At 42.3% G+C, this 14,602-nt stretch overlaps 1 protein-coding gene across 1 annotated transcript in view; it reads right to left on the bottom strand.

The window, feature by feature from the left end:
* KCTD3 (potassium channel tetramerization domain containing 3) overlaps positions 1 to 14,602 on the bottom strand; it is a 32,939-nt gene that overhangs the window by 2,848 nt on the left and 15,489 nt on the right. Inside the window, exons 10-17 of the mRNA XM_069852770.1 lie at positions 13,104 to 13,219; positions 8,736 to 8,823; positions 8,494 to 8,610; positions 7,319 to 7,489; positions 6,041 to 6,196; positions 4,982 to 5,078; positions 3,308 to 3,492; positions 160 to 298 (exon numbers count right to left, since the gene is read on the bottom strand). Coding sequence (XP_069708871.1) covers positions 160 to 298; positions 3,308 to 3,492; positions 4,982 to 5,078; positions 6,041 to 6,196; positions 7,319 to 7,489; positions 8,494 to 8,610; positions 8,736 to 8,823; positions 13,104 to 13,219 — 1,069 coding nt within the window. The remainder of the gene's footprint in view (positions 1 to 159; positions 299 to 3,307; positions 3,493 to 4,981; positions 5,079 to 6,040; positions 6,197 to 7,318; positions 7,490 to 8,493; positions 8,611 to 8,735; positions 8,824 to 13,103; positions 13,220 to 14,602) is intronic.

A 14,602-nucleotide genomic window follows, 5' to 3' on the forward strand; every position in this document is an offset into this window, starting at 1 on the left:
ACCAACAAAATTAAAGTAGTATGTGTGTGTAGTATAAGACACTTTCAACACAGATTCAGAGGCCACAGCTACAGCATTCAGGTCACCAAATCTCTCTTTTGCTTACCTGAGGGGTAAAACCTTTGATGTCTGCAGCCAGTAGCGCCCTTGGTGACTTACCTGGAATTAGACTCCCGAAGCCGGTTTGGCTGAACAACTGAGGTGGCAGGACTGATGTTGGGTGTGGCACAGCGAGACGTACTCAAGTCACACTGGTCAAGCAACTTGAGCAGTTCTTCCTCTGTGGGGCCACCAACATCTGAAAGAGACAGCTCTTAGTGTCCAAATCCATTTACCGTAGTTATGCACTGTCTCTTTAACTGTATAGTAAAAACTGTATGTTAGCACTGACACCTCAGAAAGGTAAGACAACAGTCTGAAAATCCCTAAGTCACACAGTAGTATATGACTGTGAAGGGAGAGGCTCTCATCTTTGTCGTGGAAGCTGTCATACGGTAAGGAAGCTATGATGTCTTTGCCATCACAGAAACGTGGTGGGATGACTCATAGAACTGGAGTGCAGCTATGGTGGGGTACAAACTCCTCAGGCGGGATAGGAAGGGTAGGAGAGGAGGCGGGGTAGCCCTCTTTGTAAGCGAGGACTTGGACACCGTTGAGATGGATTGTGGCGATGAGGAGCTTGAGTGCCTGTGGGTTAAAATCAGAGGAGCCCACCAGAAGGTAGATTTTGTGATGGGAGTCTGTTACAGACCACCCAGCCAAGGAGAAGCAGCTGATGAGCTCTTCTATAAACAGCTGGGGTTAATCTCTAGACCAATGCCTCTCATTATTGTGGGAGACTTCAATCTTCCTGATATCTGCTGGAAGTACAATAGAGCAGAAAGGAAGCAGTCTAGGAGGTTCCTGGAGTGCGTGGAAGACAACTTCCTTGCACAGCTGGTGAATGAACCAACAAGGCAGGGTGCCCTCCTGGACCTGCTGTTTGTGAACAGAGAAGGCCTTGTGGGGGACGTGGCAGTAGGTGGACGCCTAGGACAAAGTGATCATGAGATGATAGGGTTTGCTGTTCTAGGTGAAGTGAAGAGGGTGGTTAGTAGGACAGTAGCACTAAATTTCCGGAGGGCAGACTTTGAACTCTTCAGAAGGCTGGTTGGCAAAGTCTCATGGGAGACAGTACTTAAGGGCAAGGGAGCCCATGAGGGCTGGGAGCTCTTCAAAAAGGAAATCCTAGCAGCTCAGGAGAAAGCCATCCCCATGTTCCGTAAAAAAAGCCGGCAGGGGAGAAAACCAGCTTGGTTGAACAGAGAGATCTTGAGGGATATCAAGAAGAAGAGAAACGTTTATGGGCTCTGGAAGAGGGGACAGGTCTCTTGGGTAGACTACAGCAGGGAAGTGAGATTGTGTAGAGAAAAAAATCAGAAGGGCTAAGGCTCAACTAGAAATCAGATTGGCAAAGTCTGTGAAACATAACAAAAAATCTTTCTATAAATATATAAATAATAAAAGGAGGACTAGGGAGACCATACGGTCCCTATTGGACGCAGAAGGAACAACAGTGACAGGGGATGAGGAAAAGGCTGAGGTACTTAACACCTTCTTTGCCTCAGTCTTTAATTGTAAAGAAAGTCGTTCCATCTGTGTACAAACCCAGGAGCTAGAGGAGCAAAATGAGGCTCCCATGATCCAAGAGGAGGTGGTCAGAGCCTTGCTAGCCCAGCTAGACACCCACAAGTCTATGGGGCCGGATGGGATTCATCCAAGGGTATTGAAGGAGCTGGCAGATGTGCTGGCCAAACCCCTTTCCATCATCTTCCAACAGTCCTGGAAGACTGGGGAAGTTCCACTGGACTGGAGGTTGGCTGATGTTGTGCCCATCTACAAGAAGGGTCGCAGGGAGGACCCAGAAAACTACAGGCCTGTCAGTCTGACCTCAGTGCCAGGGAAAGTCATGGAAGAGGTGATCTTGAGTGCTATCATGAAGCACATGCAAGAGAACCGGGTGATCAGGCCCTGTAAACACAGGTTCACGAAAGGCAGGTCTTGCCAAACTAACCTGACTGCCTTCTATGACCAAGTGACTCGGCTGCTGGATGAGGGAAAGGCTGTGGATGTGGTCTTCCTGGACTTCAGTAAAGCCTTTGACAGAGTTTCTCACAGCATTCTGCTTGAGAAACTGTCAGCCTCTGGCCTGGACAGGCGCACACTCTCCTGGGTGGAAAACCAGTTGGATGGCCGGGCCCAGAGAGTGGTGGTAAATGGTGTGAAATCCAGCTGGAGGCCAGTTACAAGTGGGGTTCCCCAGGGCTCAGTGCTGGGTCCAGCCCTGTTCAATGTCTTCATCAATGACCTGGATGAAGGCATCGAGTGCACCCTTAGCAAGTTTGCAGACGACACTAAGCTGGGTGGAAGTGTTGATCTGCTGGAGGGTAGGGAGGCTCTGCAAAGGGATCTGAACAGGCTGGACCGCTGGGCAGAGTCCAACGGCATGAGGTTTAACAAGGCCAAGTGCCGCGTCCTGCACTTGGAACACAACAATCCTATGCAGTGCTACAGACTAGGAGAAGTCTGTCTAGAAAGCTGCCTGGAGGAGAGGGACCTGCGGGTGTTGGTTGACAGCCGACTGAACATGAGCCAGCAGTGTGCCCAGGTGGCCAAGAAGGCCAATGGCATCTTGGCTCGTATCAGAAACGGCGTGACCAGCAGGTCCAGGGAGGTTATTCTCCCTCTGTACTCGGCACTGATGAGACCGCTCCTTGAATCCCGTGTTCAGTTCTGGGCCCCTCATCACAAGAAGGATGTTGAGGCTCTGGAGCGAGTCCAGAGAAGAGCAACAAAGCTGGTGAAGGGGCTGGAGAACAGGCCTTATGAGGAGCAGCTGAGACAGCTGGGGTTGTTTAGCCTGAAGAAGAGGAGGCTGAGGGGAGACCTCACTGCTCTCTATAACTACCTGAAAGGAGGTTGTAGAGAGGAGGGTGCCGGCCTCTTCTCCCAAGTGACGGGGGACAGGACAAGAGGGAATGGCCTCAAGCTCCGCCAGGGGAGGTTTAGGCTGGACATTAGGAAAAAATTCTTTACAGAAAGGGTCATTGTGCACTGGAACAGGCTGCCCAGGGAGGTGGTTGAGTCACCTTCCCTGGAGGTATTTAAGGCACGGGTGGACGAGGTGCTGAGGGGCATGGTTTAGTGTTTGATAGGAATGGTTGGACTCGATGATCCAGTGGGTCTTTTCCAACCTGGTTATTCTATGATTCTATGATGTGAGGACAGAAAAAGAATCACACCATAGTACTGGCATAACACAACTTACCTTTCTCTTCACTCTTATTAACCATGTCCATAGCTGTGGTGAGGTCCCACATCTGGATGCTGCCATTTGAATGCCCGGTGAAGAGGTAGCGGCGTGGCCGGGAACCCATTCTACTGGATCCTTCACATTCTCGCACAGTAAATGATGAGATAGTAGTGCAGTCAACTGCCTGGATCTCACAGATCCTGCAGGAAAAGAAACCCCAAGTTACCAAAACAATTGCACCTGGCAGTTTGGCCAGTAAATTTTTTGACTTTCTGAGAAGGCACCAAACTTGTCAACAGAAAAAAGACCTTCCTTCCAGATGAAATTCTTTCTCCTGCATGACCAGCATGCTGCTAAGCTGCAGACACTACCTCCCTCCAGTCCACCTGCAGTCTTACTACTTGTTACTTTTCTTGGGGAACCACACAAATGTTTGATGTCCATTTTCATTTTGCAATGTTTAGAAACCTAAGGTTCTCACAAGAATGAGAGCAACTAGCCCCTTCATATGCTCTAGGAAAATAACCTGTAAAAACTACAAAAAAAAAAAAAAAAGGCAAAGGGGTTGGAACTGGACGACCTTTAATGTCCCTTCCAACCCAAACCATTCTATGATAAATCCAAGGTTATCTATATAGACAACTTTTGCCTTATAACAACTGTGATACCACTTGACATGGTAGATCTCCATTGCTTTTTCCCCCTTTATTTTAGAAGCTTACAGAAGCTTTAGAAGCTTTTAGAAGGTGACTCAGAGGCAAAAGACTTGCAAAACCAAGCTGCTAAGCCAGACTCCACAGCAGAACTTCACATATTCTGGGTAATTCAATTTACTGGCCCCTTGTGTTGATTTTTTTTTTTACCCAAGAAATGCCAAAATAAGTAATCTAATAACACTCTCAACTACATACACATGTAGCCTGAAGTATGGGAGAACAACAAAAAAAAACCCAAAAAACAAGCAAGCAAGCACATCAGTAGTCCACAGGGTTTGTCTTCAATTCAGATGTCAATACTGTTAAGGCATCAATGTTTTCATCCAGATTCCAAGTTATTAGGCAAAAGACACAAGAGTACAAAACAGCACAGAACCAAGATGCGCCACCATTTCTGATCTCTTGCCATCTTCCTAATCTAACAGGAAGAAAAGCAGCTATGGTTATTTGGCAACTTTTTTACTCCATAGGCAGCAATGTAATAAAATATTATGAAGTCAAGCCTAAGTAAATAATTGTATACCTGACCTAGAAAAGTCTCTCGGTTTTAAAGGTTTTACGATCTTCTGACAAGTGCAAAGGAAGCAAGATACTGCTTCCCTGTATACCTTTGTAAGCAGCATAATCCCTGCCACCAGCAATGTCAGTGTTAGTTTTGAAATTTAATGTAGCATGGTTCCATGGCTGAGAGTCACAGATTCTGTAAAGGCACACAAATGTTTGTTTTGCGAGCTCAACAGGTGAGCCATCATGACGTGAGCCTCTGAAACCAGTTTTCAAAATGCCACTTTGCAGTTGTAGTAGATCATTAAGTACAGCTCTCCTACTAGCACACAAACTAGAATTCAGCCAGAGCTGTCAAGCACATTAGAAGCTATTTAAGTGCAACTGCATGCTTCCCCGAAGGATGTGAGACCCCACCACCTGAACAGTCCTGCTCCTTTCCCCCTTCAAATCCTAAACATGGAGGTACCTTTTCCCAGTGGAAGACAGCCTTACAAACAGCTTGTTAGTGATGGGAACAACTTTTTGGATAAACACCTGTTGGTCATCACGTTCACCAAAGGGTCCTAGATGGAAAAAGAAAGATCACGTTTTTGCTTGTTTCAATTCTCTTACCCTCTTCTCCACACAGCCCTGAAGACCCAAATCCACATTAGTACAACCACTAAAATTTTAAAGCATCAGGACCAGGGAACTGAAGATGACTAATAGCTAGAAAAAGCCATCCAATTGATAGGAGCCTCTATAGATACAAATCTTCTTCGTTCTTTCATTTTAAAAGACATCCATTCTTGAGTTTCTTGCATGTTCCTGGAGGAATTCCTGTGACAGTACAAACCCTGCATGAGGTCTCTATAACAACAATAAGTAGTTTCTGATTTTGCAGCTCTTTGAGGTCTAAAGACCTAATCAGATTCCTTGCCACAGTACTGACCTCACCGTGTGTTCATAGGGCATCATACTCATCAGAGACTCTTTTGCAAGACTCAGACCACAAAGGAATCCAGACTACCTGTCTACCCCTACTTAATGACATGCATTCCTTCAGTATCTTGCTACAGCAGTGTGCTAGCACCATTTACTTCTGCAGGTTCAAAGCTTCAGTAAACTTTGTCACAACTTCAGATTCATTTAAGAATTTTCACATGTGCCTCATTCAACCCCAACTGAACACTAAACTAGAATTTGCAATAGACTCAATCCTTGCTATGCTCATCTGCTTTAAGACAGTCTTCTGCGCTTTCTGTCTTTCTCTAGTTAAAAGTGAAATCCTCCATCATTTTACTCAAGGAAGAGGCATAGTATCTATCTTTGAAAGTTTTTCTTCCAATTTTCTTACTTTCAGAGTAAACCTTTTAAGTGTACTCTATACAGTCTAAATAGTGAGTAATTCCAGGTGGATCTTGCAGATCCCTGCCATCTTTTCAAGGAGAGAGCAGTAAATAAGAGCTTACAGCCATCAGCTGACTGGCATGTTACAGGGTTGAAGACCAGTGAATGTACAGGCTCAGAACAAGAGGCATCCTACCAATGTCATTTCCAGAACAGTAACTGCCATGACTCTCTGCTTCCTCCAAGGATAAGATTTTGAATGACGCAAGAGGTGTTGAGCCTGGCTGAGTTGAAATCATGCCCCGAAAACGAGTCACAGTCCATGTCCGTACATGGTTGTTATCAGCACAAACTAGAAAGGAAAAGATGTACAATAACATTTAAAATGGATGACAAAACTTCTGAGATAAACTTCTCTAATGATTTCTATATGGTAGTTTTCCAAGATTGAGTAAGCAAGCAGAATTTAGTCAACATCAGGTCAACAGTCTACAAATTGTCAATGCCCTGTTTTCTATTAGTTTTGTCTCTTCCCTCAGAAATTCAAGAAAAACTGAGGGAGGTGGAACCTCCATTAAGATCTCTCTGAGTCAGCACCAGTAGCTTACAGCACACTTCAATCATCTATGTGCAGATGCTAGGAGGAGACATGTCATGAGTGCAGCCTGGCAACAGAACCTTCATCACACAATAGTGCTTTTTTATTTCATTCATCAGTTACTCAGTTTTTTACATAGAGATGTGCCCTTTCCTGACACTAAAGGTTTAGCACCAAGCTGCAGGGTAACAGATGACCTCTGGGATGTTTGTTTGCAGTGTAATTGCATACCATGTTTCCTGTTACTTATTTACTTAAAAAAATGGGATAGCAGCAGAAAGTAAAGCTGTTCTCTGCCATGCCCTGGTTGCTGGATTCTGGGTGAAATACGTTGAGAGAGAAGTGATTTGATCTTCCCTAAAAGCAAGACAATTACTGAGCATAAGATAAGACAAATGAGATAGCACAAGTAACACTGGGAGAAAAGAAGAAATGCAGACAGCCCCTTGAAGCCATAGGAAGGCTTCTTTTAGGGTCCAAGAGGAGATGGTACACATTTTGCTGCAACCCAGGAAGCTCCTGAAAGGCTGTTAAAAGAAGCCAAGTCCTAAAGGATCTACCCACAACAAGACTTGAGAAGGATGTATTTGTTTACAAACCCTTTTATTTCCACAAATGGCAACCTTGAAATAAGATGCAAACAAAACAGCTGTTCCAGTATCTGGTCAAATAAAACCTAGGCCTTTTAAAGTCAAAGGCTTTGAAGAATGCTTACTTTAAGAAACAGAAACAAAGCTAATCTAGCCCCATCTCAGCCCCTAAATCTGTTCAACTAATTTCTATCACAACTGGGAACAATGCAAGTTATAAAGCAATGCATACAAATACTTCCTTGGAGAAGTGCCAATACATATTTGTGAACAGAAAAGAAGATACCTGACACAAGGTGTTTCTCCGAGAGCATAATCTTCGTAACAGGACTTCGATGAACTGTGAAGGTCTGAAAGAGCTGAGGCCCAGACCCAACAGTTTCAGGGTGCTGTACAATCACCCTCACTGCTCCAGAGCTGGTGCCATATGCAATCTCAATCCAATTGCCACTTACACCTAAAAGAAGCAAGAACATAGTTGGTCCCCCCAGGAATGAAAGCTTGTCTTACTGGGGCCAGGGAATGAAGCAGTAGAAAATAGAGTTTCCAAGCTTCCACAGTGAGAAAGATCCTTATTCTAAATGCTATTTACCCATTATTTTCCCATGGACAGAGAGGACCTTTTGCCACAAAAAAATCTCAACGCTTGTGCAAGTCCATACTACATTCTTCAACACTGTCTTAACAACCATCATCATCTTGTCTTTCAGGAGGGAGGAGGCAATGTCATATGACTGGGTATTTTGGCACTCCTCACAGCAATATGGTCAATACGTGCCACATACTATTTATTTTTCTGCCTTACTGGGAGGCAAATGGGAAAGGAAAGCCAAAGCCAGGAAGACTGCAGTTAAAAAGTTACATAAGTAACCATATTCTCCCAGTTTGTTTTTTTTGGGGAGGATGCTTTGTTTCATTTGGAGGTTTTTTGGTCATCTAAAAGATAGCTGACTGTGATTACAAAAGGGCACATAGACACAACAGCTAAGCTTCATTCAGCACTTCATTCAGCTGCACAAGGAAATGGGTTTCAGTATACTGGTTATAAGGTTAGACAAAACAGCAAGACTGTCTCCCTCCCCCAGTTCATCACAAACTATTTCAGCCAATACAATTAATAATCTAAGTGCATACCTTGTGTAAAAGGCTTAAAAACACCAAAGGTACATTATGCACAAGCATTAACGTAGGATGCATTAGGTTATTACACTATACATTAAAACATAATGCATAACGTACAAGCGTACGCACATATACATGCAAATACATGTACCTATTTATACGTATGTATAGCTATATGGGGAAACAGTTATGCTATCATTCATTTGAAGATGATTAATTGAAGGAAAAAATCATTGTTTATGGCAAGGGCTACCTTGTCTGCTTTAGCCCTGCTATGCAGCAACAAAAACCGCATCTGTAATAAGACTCTTACTGTAGAGACAGTGAGAGCATACTGACTTGTTTTAGGTGTGAGGTAGACACTGAGCGCTGTTATAGCATCATTGGAAGGATCATGGTACAATTCTGTCACTAGAAGATCGTTGTCTTTCATTCGCAATGGGAACTTCTGCATGTCTGTGGGGAAGATACATTTGTTTATTAACCTGAATACACAGCGTTGTGCAACTTAAACCTACTAAAGAGTTTTAACAATACTGTTCAGTACCACCTCCTTATTCTGCCCTGCCCGCATTTCTTACCTATATAATATATGGAACCATTGTTACAGCCCAGCAGCAGAAAAGACCCAGCAGTATCATAGCTTGTGATAGGAACAACATCCTGAACCTAGGGCAAACAAAAAGGGGAAAAAAACCAAAACAATAACAAACCACCGAACAAACAAACAAACAAAAAAAGTTAGGTTGCTCCTTTCTCATTTTTCAGACATTTTCAGTATATTATTTTGTTGAAGAACACCTGAGTTTGGTACTGGTCAGAAGCTACTTGGCATGCACTCACACATACCAATGACATTCTTAAAGTACTGCTAGCAGATCACATTCTTCTATGAAACCAGATCTTAAGTCATGAGGCTCAGGAGAAGCATGCAGACAGGTTAGCACAACTGTTCTGGAAGACCTTTCTCCATGTGACGGCACAAAGCTCACAGCTTTGCACCTAATCCATATCCTCAAGAAGAGTATTTTTTTCCAATATGCACAATGTGTATACTTCACACTTTCTGCCCTATCCCTTCTTCCCTTTCTGGCAACTCCTGAAGAGGTTGCTGGGCAAAGATGGTGCCTCTCTAAGCCTTCCTTTACCCCCAGTTCTTGTGACCCCCTGCCAGGCTCTATGAAGATCTCAGCCCCTAGCACATACAGAATGAGGGGAAAAAAAATTCTTGTCCCATTACAATTTCCCACTTCCAATACACATCCACACCAAGTAAATTGGAAGGCAATCCTGTCGTATTTTACTTACAGGTCTAAAACTTAAGGTGAGGGATTAAGAATGCCCTCTCTTTGCCCTCTAGGATCAAAAGGAATGCTTATCCTCTCAGGTGGGCCAGAGATCTCAAGCAAAGAAAAAGTTTAGCTTATCCTAGGTATGATCCCCTATCTCAACAAATTCTTTTTTTGTTTCAGCCTTGAGGAAGAAAACGCCAAAAGCCATTTTATCCAGAGCACTAAATCATGGATGAAGTTATGCATTTTTCCTGTACTCGGTACGGTTCAGTCAGTCCACTTAACGGACACTAAATACTAATTCACAGAAATTTCAGTTTAAATTCTGATTTCTCTCTGACCAGCCGCATCCTTCCGATTCCTTGAGAGACTTGCAAAATCATCTGCAAAATACCTACAATGATTCTGTTGGATATTAGCAAAACAAACCAACCAAAGAAACTTCCCTGCACCCCAAAAAGCCATCACGCTAAACCAGTACCTATTCCTAACCTAAGAATGGCCTGTAAGTCCATAAAACATATTCTAAGCCTATCACTTAGCCTTACAGAGAAGGTTGCAACATGAATATAGCTTCTGTGCATTTTTCTGGGTGGAGCAGAGGAGGTACTTTCCCTCCTTTTTTTGTTTAAAGAATTACACCTCTCCACTTATATTTATCCACAATTCAGCACAGCTACAACACTAAAAAGAAATTGTTCTTGGAGGGTACTTGGATTTTCCTTGTATAACTGATGAATGAATGACCTGGAGAAGAATCCTTTCCAATTACTGAAAAGAATTGCTATCCTTGATCTCAATGCTTTCACACAGCTGTTTAAGTGCCCTACCCTCCCACAGTCAAATTCAAACTACACCTAATTAAATAAGGCATCTAATGATCTGTGCCAGAGAACTTGGTTTCAAAAGACTTATTTTTTTCCAGACTGCTTTAAAGAAGTAGTAAAGGAGCAGAAAGCTAAGAATCCAAACTGAGCCTCAGCATCTAAGAAACTGCTATGAAGACAGGCTGAGAGAGCTGGGGTTGTTCAACCTGGAGAAGAAAAGGCTCCGGGGAGAGCTTATGGCAGCCTTCCAGTACCTGAAGGGGTTTCAAGAAAGCTGGGGAGGGACTTTTTACAAGGGCACACAGTGATAGGACAAGGGTGAATGACTTGAAATTGGAAGGGGAAAGATTTAGAGCAGACATTAGGAAGAAATTCTTCACAATGTGGGTGGTGAGACACTGGAACAGGTTGCCCAGGGAAGTTACGGATGCCCTCTCCTTGGAAGCGTTTAAGATCAGGTTGGATGGTGCCTTGAGCAGCCTGGTCTAGTGGGAGGTGTCCCTGCCCATGGCAGGGGGGCTGGAACAAGATGATCTTTTAAGGTCCCTTCCAACCCAAACCATTCTATGATTTTATGGATGAAGGTGCAGTGTGCTCGCTTGTTCTGTCAATCAAATGTATATAGAGAAACTCTCACATCTATAAAAAGTTTACTGAACTAAGGAAGGTAGAGGCAACCCATTAACAGATATACTGCTTTACTCATCACCTTGCAGAAGACACAACAACTGCAAGGAGAGGGCTAAGTAAGAGCATCCAGAATGCTGTTGACAGAAGAGATTGACTAGCTGGGTCAGAGAAATTACACCGAACAAGGGGAGTCCCTTCTTCTGCAGCAGGGACAGGAACACCAGAGGTGATTCAGCAGTTGCATCTGCCAACATGTGAGCTTTCGTTAGGAAACCAAGCAAAGCTATACAAGAGTCACTGGTAAAACACAAGCTAGTCAGAATCCTCACCTCGCTGACTAAGTTTTTCTGTCACACTCTGTTGCTTTACATTACCTCTTGTTCTATAATGCTAAACATTCTTCTTCTTTTCAGCTTTCTTATGGTAGGAATTTCATTACTGATGTGTCTAGCATCCACAACCTCCTCTCCTTGTTGCATGCAATTAAAACACTGCCAGAAGAACAGGTACCACCTCAGCTAGTCTGCTCAGATCTCCAAGATGGGAAGATGTGAGAACCAATTAGAGGCAAAGGTCAGATTTACATCTTCAGGGTGTCAAGCACATTAAACACAAAAATCACAGTGTAAGGAAGGAGAGCTTTGCAAAAACTCAGTCTCCTTAAAGTAGAACCTAGAAAGGCATCAGGAAAGAAAGCCTGAAAGGAAACAAATTTCTTGGTTTGAAATGGGACATATTCTGTTCCCCAAAACATCTCTTACTGCAGCAAGCATGATTACATCCTAAGCCCAGAGCCATGGGGCATCTCATGGAAAGCACTAACATAAATATCATTTATCCTCACAAGGAAGTTGCAGATCAGAGTTACAACACTGACACTTAAATCTTCACAGTTTTTCATGAATGTGTTCTAAGGGGAGGTGAAGATCTATAGGAGATGTTGGGGTTCTTTTCTCCTTACTAACAGAAAGCACCTTGAAATTGGTTGGATTGGGGTAATTTTGTTTGGTTTGATTTTTGGGTTTTGTTTGTTGTTTTGGGTTTGTTTCTTTTTTCTTGATAGGGAGCTATTCTCATCTTCTAGGGAAAAAAAAAAAAGAGAAATCCAAAATCCTTGGGTTTAGGACATCCTGTCATATAGGCCCCTCCTTAAAAATTTTTTATTCTTCAATAAGAAATGTTTTCACCAAAGTAGTCAGTCAAACTGAAGAACTATTAATGCAACCAGAAAGATTTCTGTGGCTCCCCTTGAAAACAAAGATGATGAATGGGACATCGCATTTTACTCTTTATGACTTGTTCCTTTAGAAAATATGGACAAACGCCAGCATGTCACATAGCATTAAGTTGTCTCTTAACAGAAGATATTCAAGGCATCAATAGAGCTTTCGATAATGCTTTGTTTAATTCAAGACCATACTAACACATCTGTCTGCTGTGGAAACAGTGCTATCCCATGCTTATTATCTGTGCTATTTGTTCATAGTACTGTCATTTAAGGGATGAATCTGAACTTACTCAGCAAAGAGTGCAGCAGCCTCAGGTCAGTTCTGCCTCTTGAGATTTGCAAGGCAATTTGGGGATTTTTATTGCATCCAGGTTTTGTGCCACAAAGACATACAAGCTTTGTTATTCACATGAATGCTTGACAATTTCTCACTCATACAGACTCCAAGGCTCTCTCTATTTAATATGCACTCTGACAACAGGAATAAAGTCAGTGCAGCCAGAAGCATCCACATGCAAAACAGACATTTTTCAAAGCTCCACGTGAATCTCCACAGAAGAAGAGTGTCTCATTGCACAAAAACTTCTGAGATCCCCCTGATATCAGACTGGCTTCTAGCTTCCTTCTTTCAGAGGGTGCAGAAATTATCACCACGCAGTCCCCACAATTTATTTTCTATGATCCTAGTGAATTTTTACAAAGTTAGTAATCCACACAAAAGTTTAAATACTCATGCCCTTGACATTTATGTGAAAGCCTGAAAAGCACGCTTGGTAGTACCACCAAACAATTCAACATTCCGCTCACTGGGACAATACTCAGACACCAAGACAGGAAACTCCATAACACAAGTCAGGACTAAAAATCACGTGACAAGCATTTCACACATGCTTTTAAAGAATTTTATTCTCTTTTTACTAGAATGACATACCAGCTTATTAAAAGTGATGCTGAAAATTGAATTGAACACACCTGCCAATGCTGAGTCACAGCGTTCCACACTCCCACTTTCCCTGTATGGCTCGTAGCTACCAACTGGTTGCCAATGAAGAAGAGAGCATCTACAGGGACTCCGAGACTGAACACTCCTACAAAAAAATGAAAAGGCTATGACGCTTATCTAAAATAAGGAGAAAAAAACAGTAACAATAGCATCTCTTCACTCCAATCATGTCACATTTATTACAATTGAAAAAACAGCCAAAACTGGATTTGCAGTGTGCTAGGTGAGGTACCCATTCAAGCAGCAAACTGGGTTCCATTAAATTAAATAGCAGCATGAAATCATCTCTGCTGATGCAATCATTACTTGGGATGGAGAAAGAATGGAAAAGAAGGAAGAAGAGCCCACGTGAAATACGTGTTCCTTATTTTTCTACAGCTGCCAAGTTGTCAAATGGCTTTATACATCCTAAGGCATTAAAAAATAAATAAAAATCCTATAATAGCAAGCAGGATATTTTGTTATTGTTTTGTGGTTTTGGTGGTTTTGTTTTTTTTTTAAAATCTGTGACTATTAAGTGTCACTTAAGAAGCAGACATTTCATGGGTTTTGCTAGACAGACAAATTTAAAAGGTAATTGCAAACTCATTTGGCATAGAGTATTACAAGTTCTCACCATCTTTTTTTTTTGTTTTTCTAAAGACCAATCAAATAGACAATCTGAAAACATTGTCTAGAAACTAAATACAGCTACATGGCTTCACCTTTATTCTTGGGAAAAGATAGAGCAACCCCAATGTGACACTGCTTGAATGCATTCAAATTTCTCTTTTAGCAGAAATACTTGCAGTTGGAAAAACAAGCAGCCTACAAAAAAACCTATTTATTTATTTATTTATTTGCTTCTCTTTTCATCTCTACATCTGTAAGTTTGCTTACAGTCTATAAGCAGAGAGTACAGGCTATTAAAAATTGAAACTATATAGGGAACCAGTTTCATCAGTTATCACATACAATTCAAAATCTGGAAGACAAAACTTGCCAGCAAATGCTGGCTTTCCACACAAACACATGTGGCATCAAGAAGATTTCACTCAAAAATCAGAACACTGAATTATATGACAGGCATTGCTGACTATGGCTATAGTAGACCTCAACAGCTGAGCTTTTCCACAAAATCAGCCCTCTCTTTAGAGCTCTCTAGCCTCATCATATATCCAGTAGTTTTAATTGACCTGAAAACCCAGATAGCATATTACATTTTGTACCATTTATTGTATCATATATTTAAAAGTTACAGCAAACTAAAAAGGTCTGAGATAATTTTGAAGCTTGCCAGCTATGAAGTCCAGCAATTTGGCCCTGTAACTAACCACGTTTGTAAGTAATTGCAGGCTAAATTTTATACCTGGTCATTACTACTAGGGACACACTACACAACCAAGTGTCAAACTTCACTCACAAGTTTCCTGTTCCATACTGCTCACTCGACATATTTACATTACTCCTCATCAATATACTTCAACTG

Source organism: Phaenicophaeus curvirostris, chromosome 2, assembly GCF_032191515.1.
Source record: "Phaenicophaeus curvirostris isolate KB17595 chromosome 2, BPBGC_Pcur_1.0, whole genome shotgun sequence".
Lineage (NCBI taxonomy): Eukaryota > Metazoa > Chordata > Aves > Cuculiformes > Cuculidae > Phaenicophaeus > Phaenicophaeus curvirostris.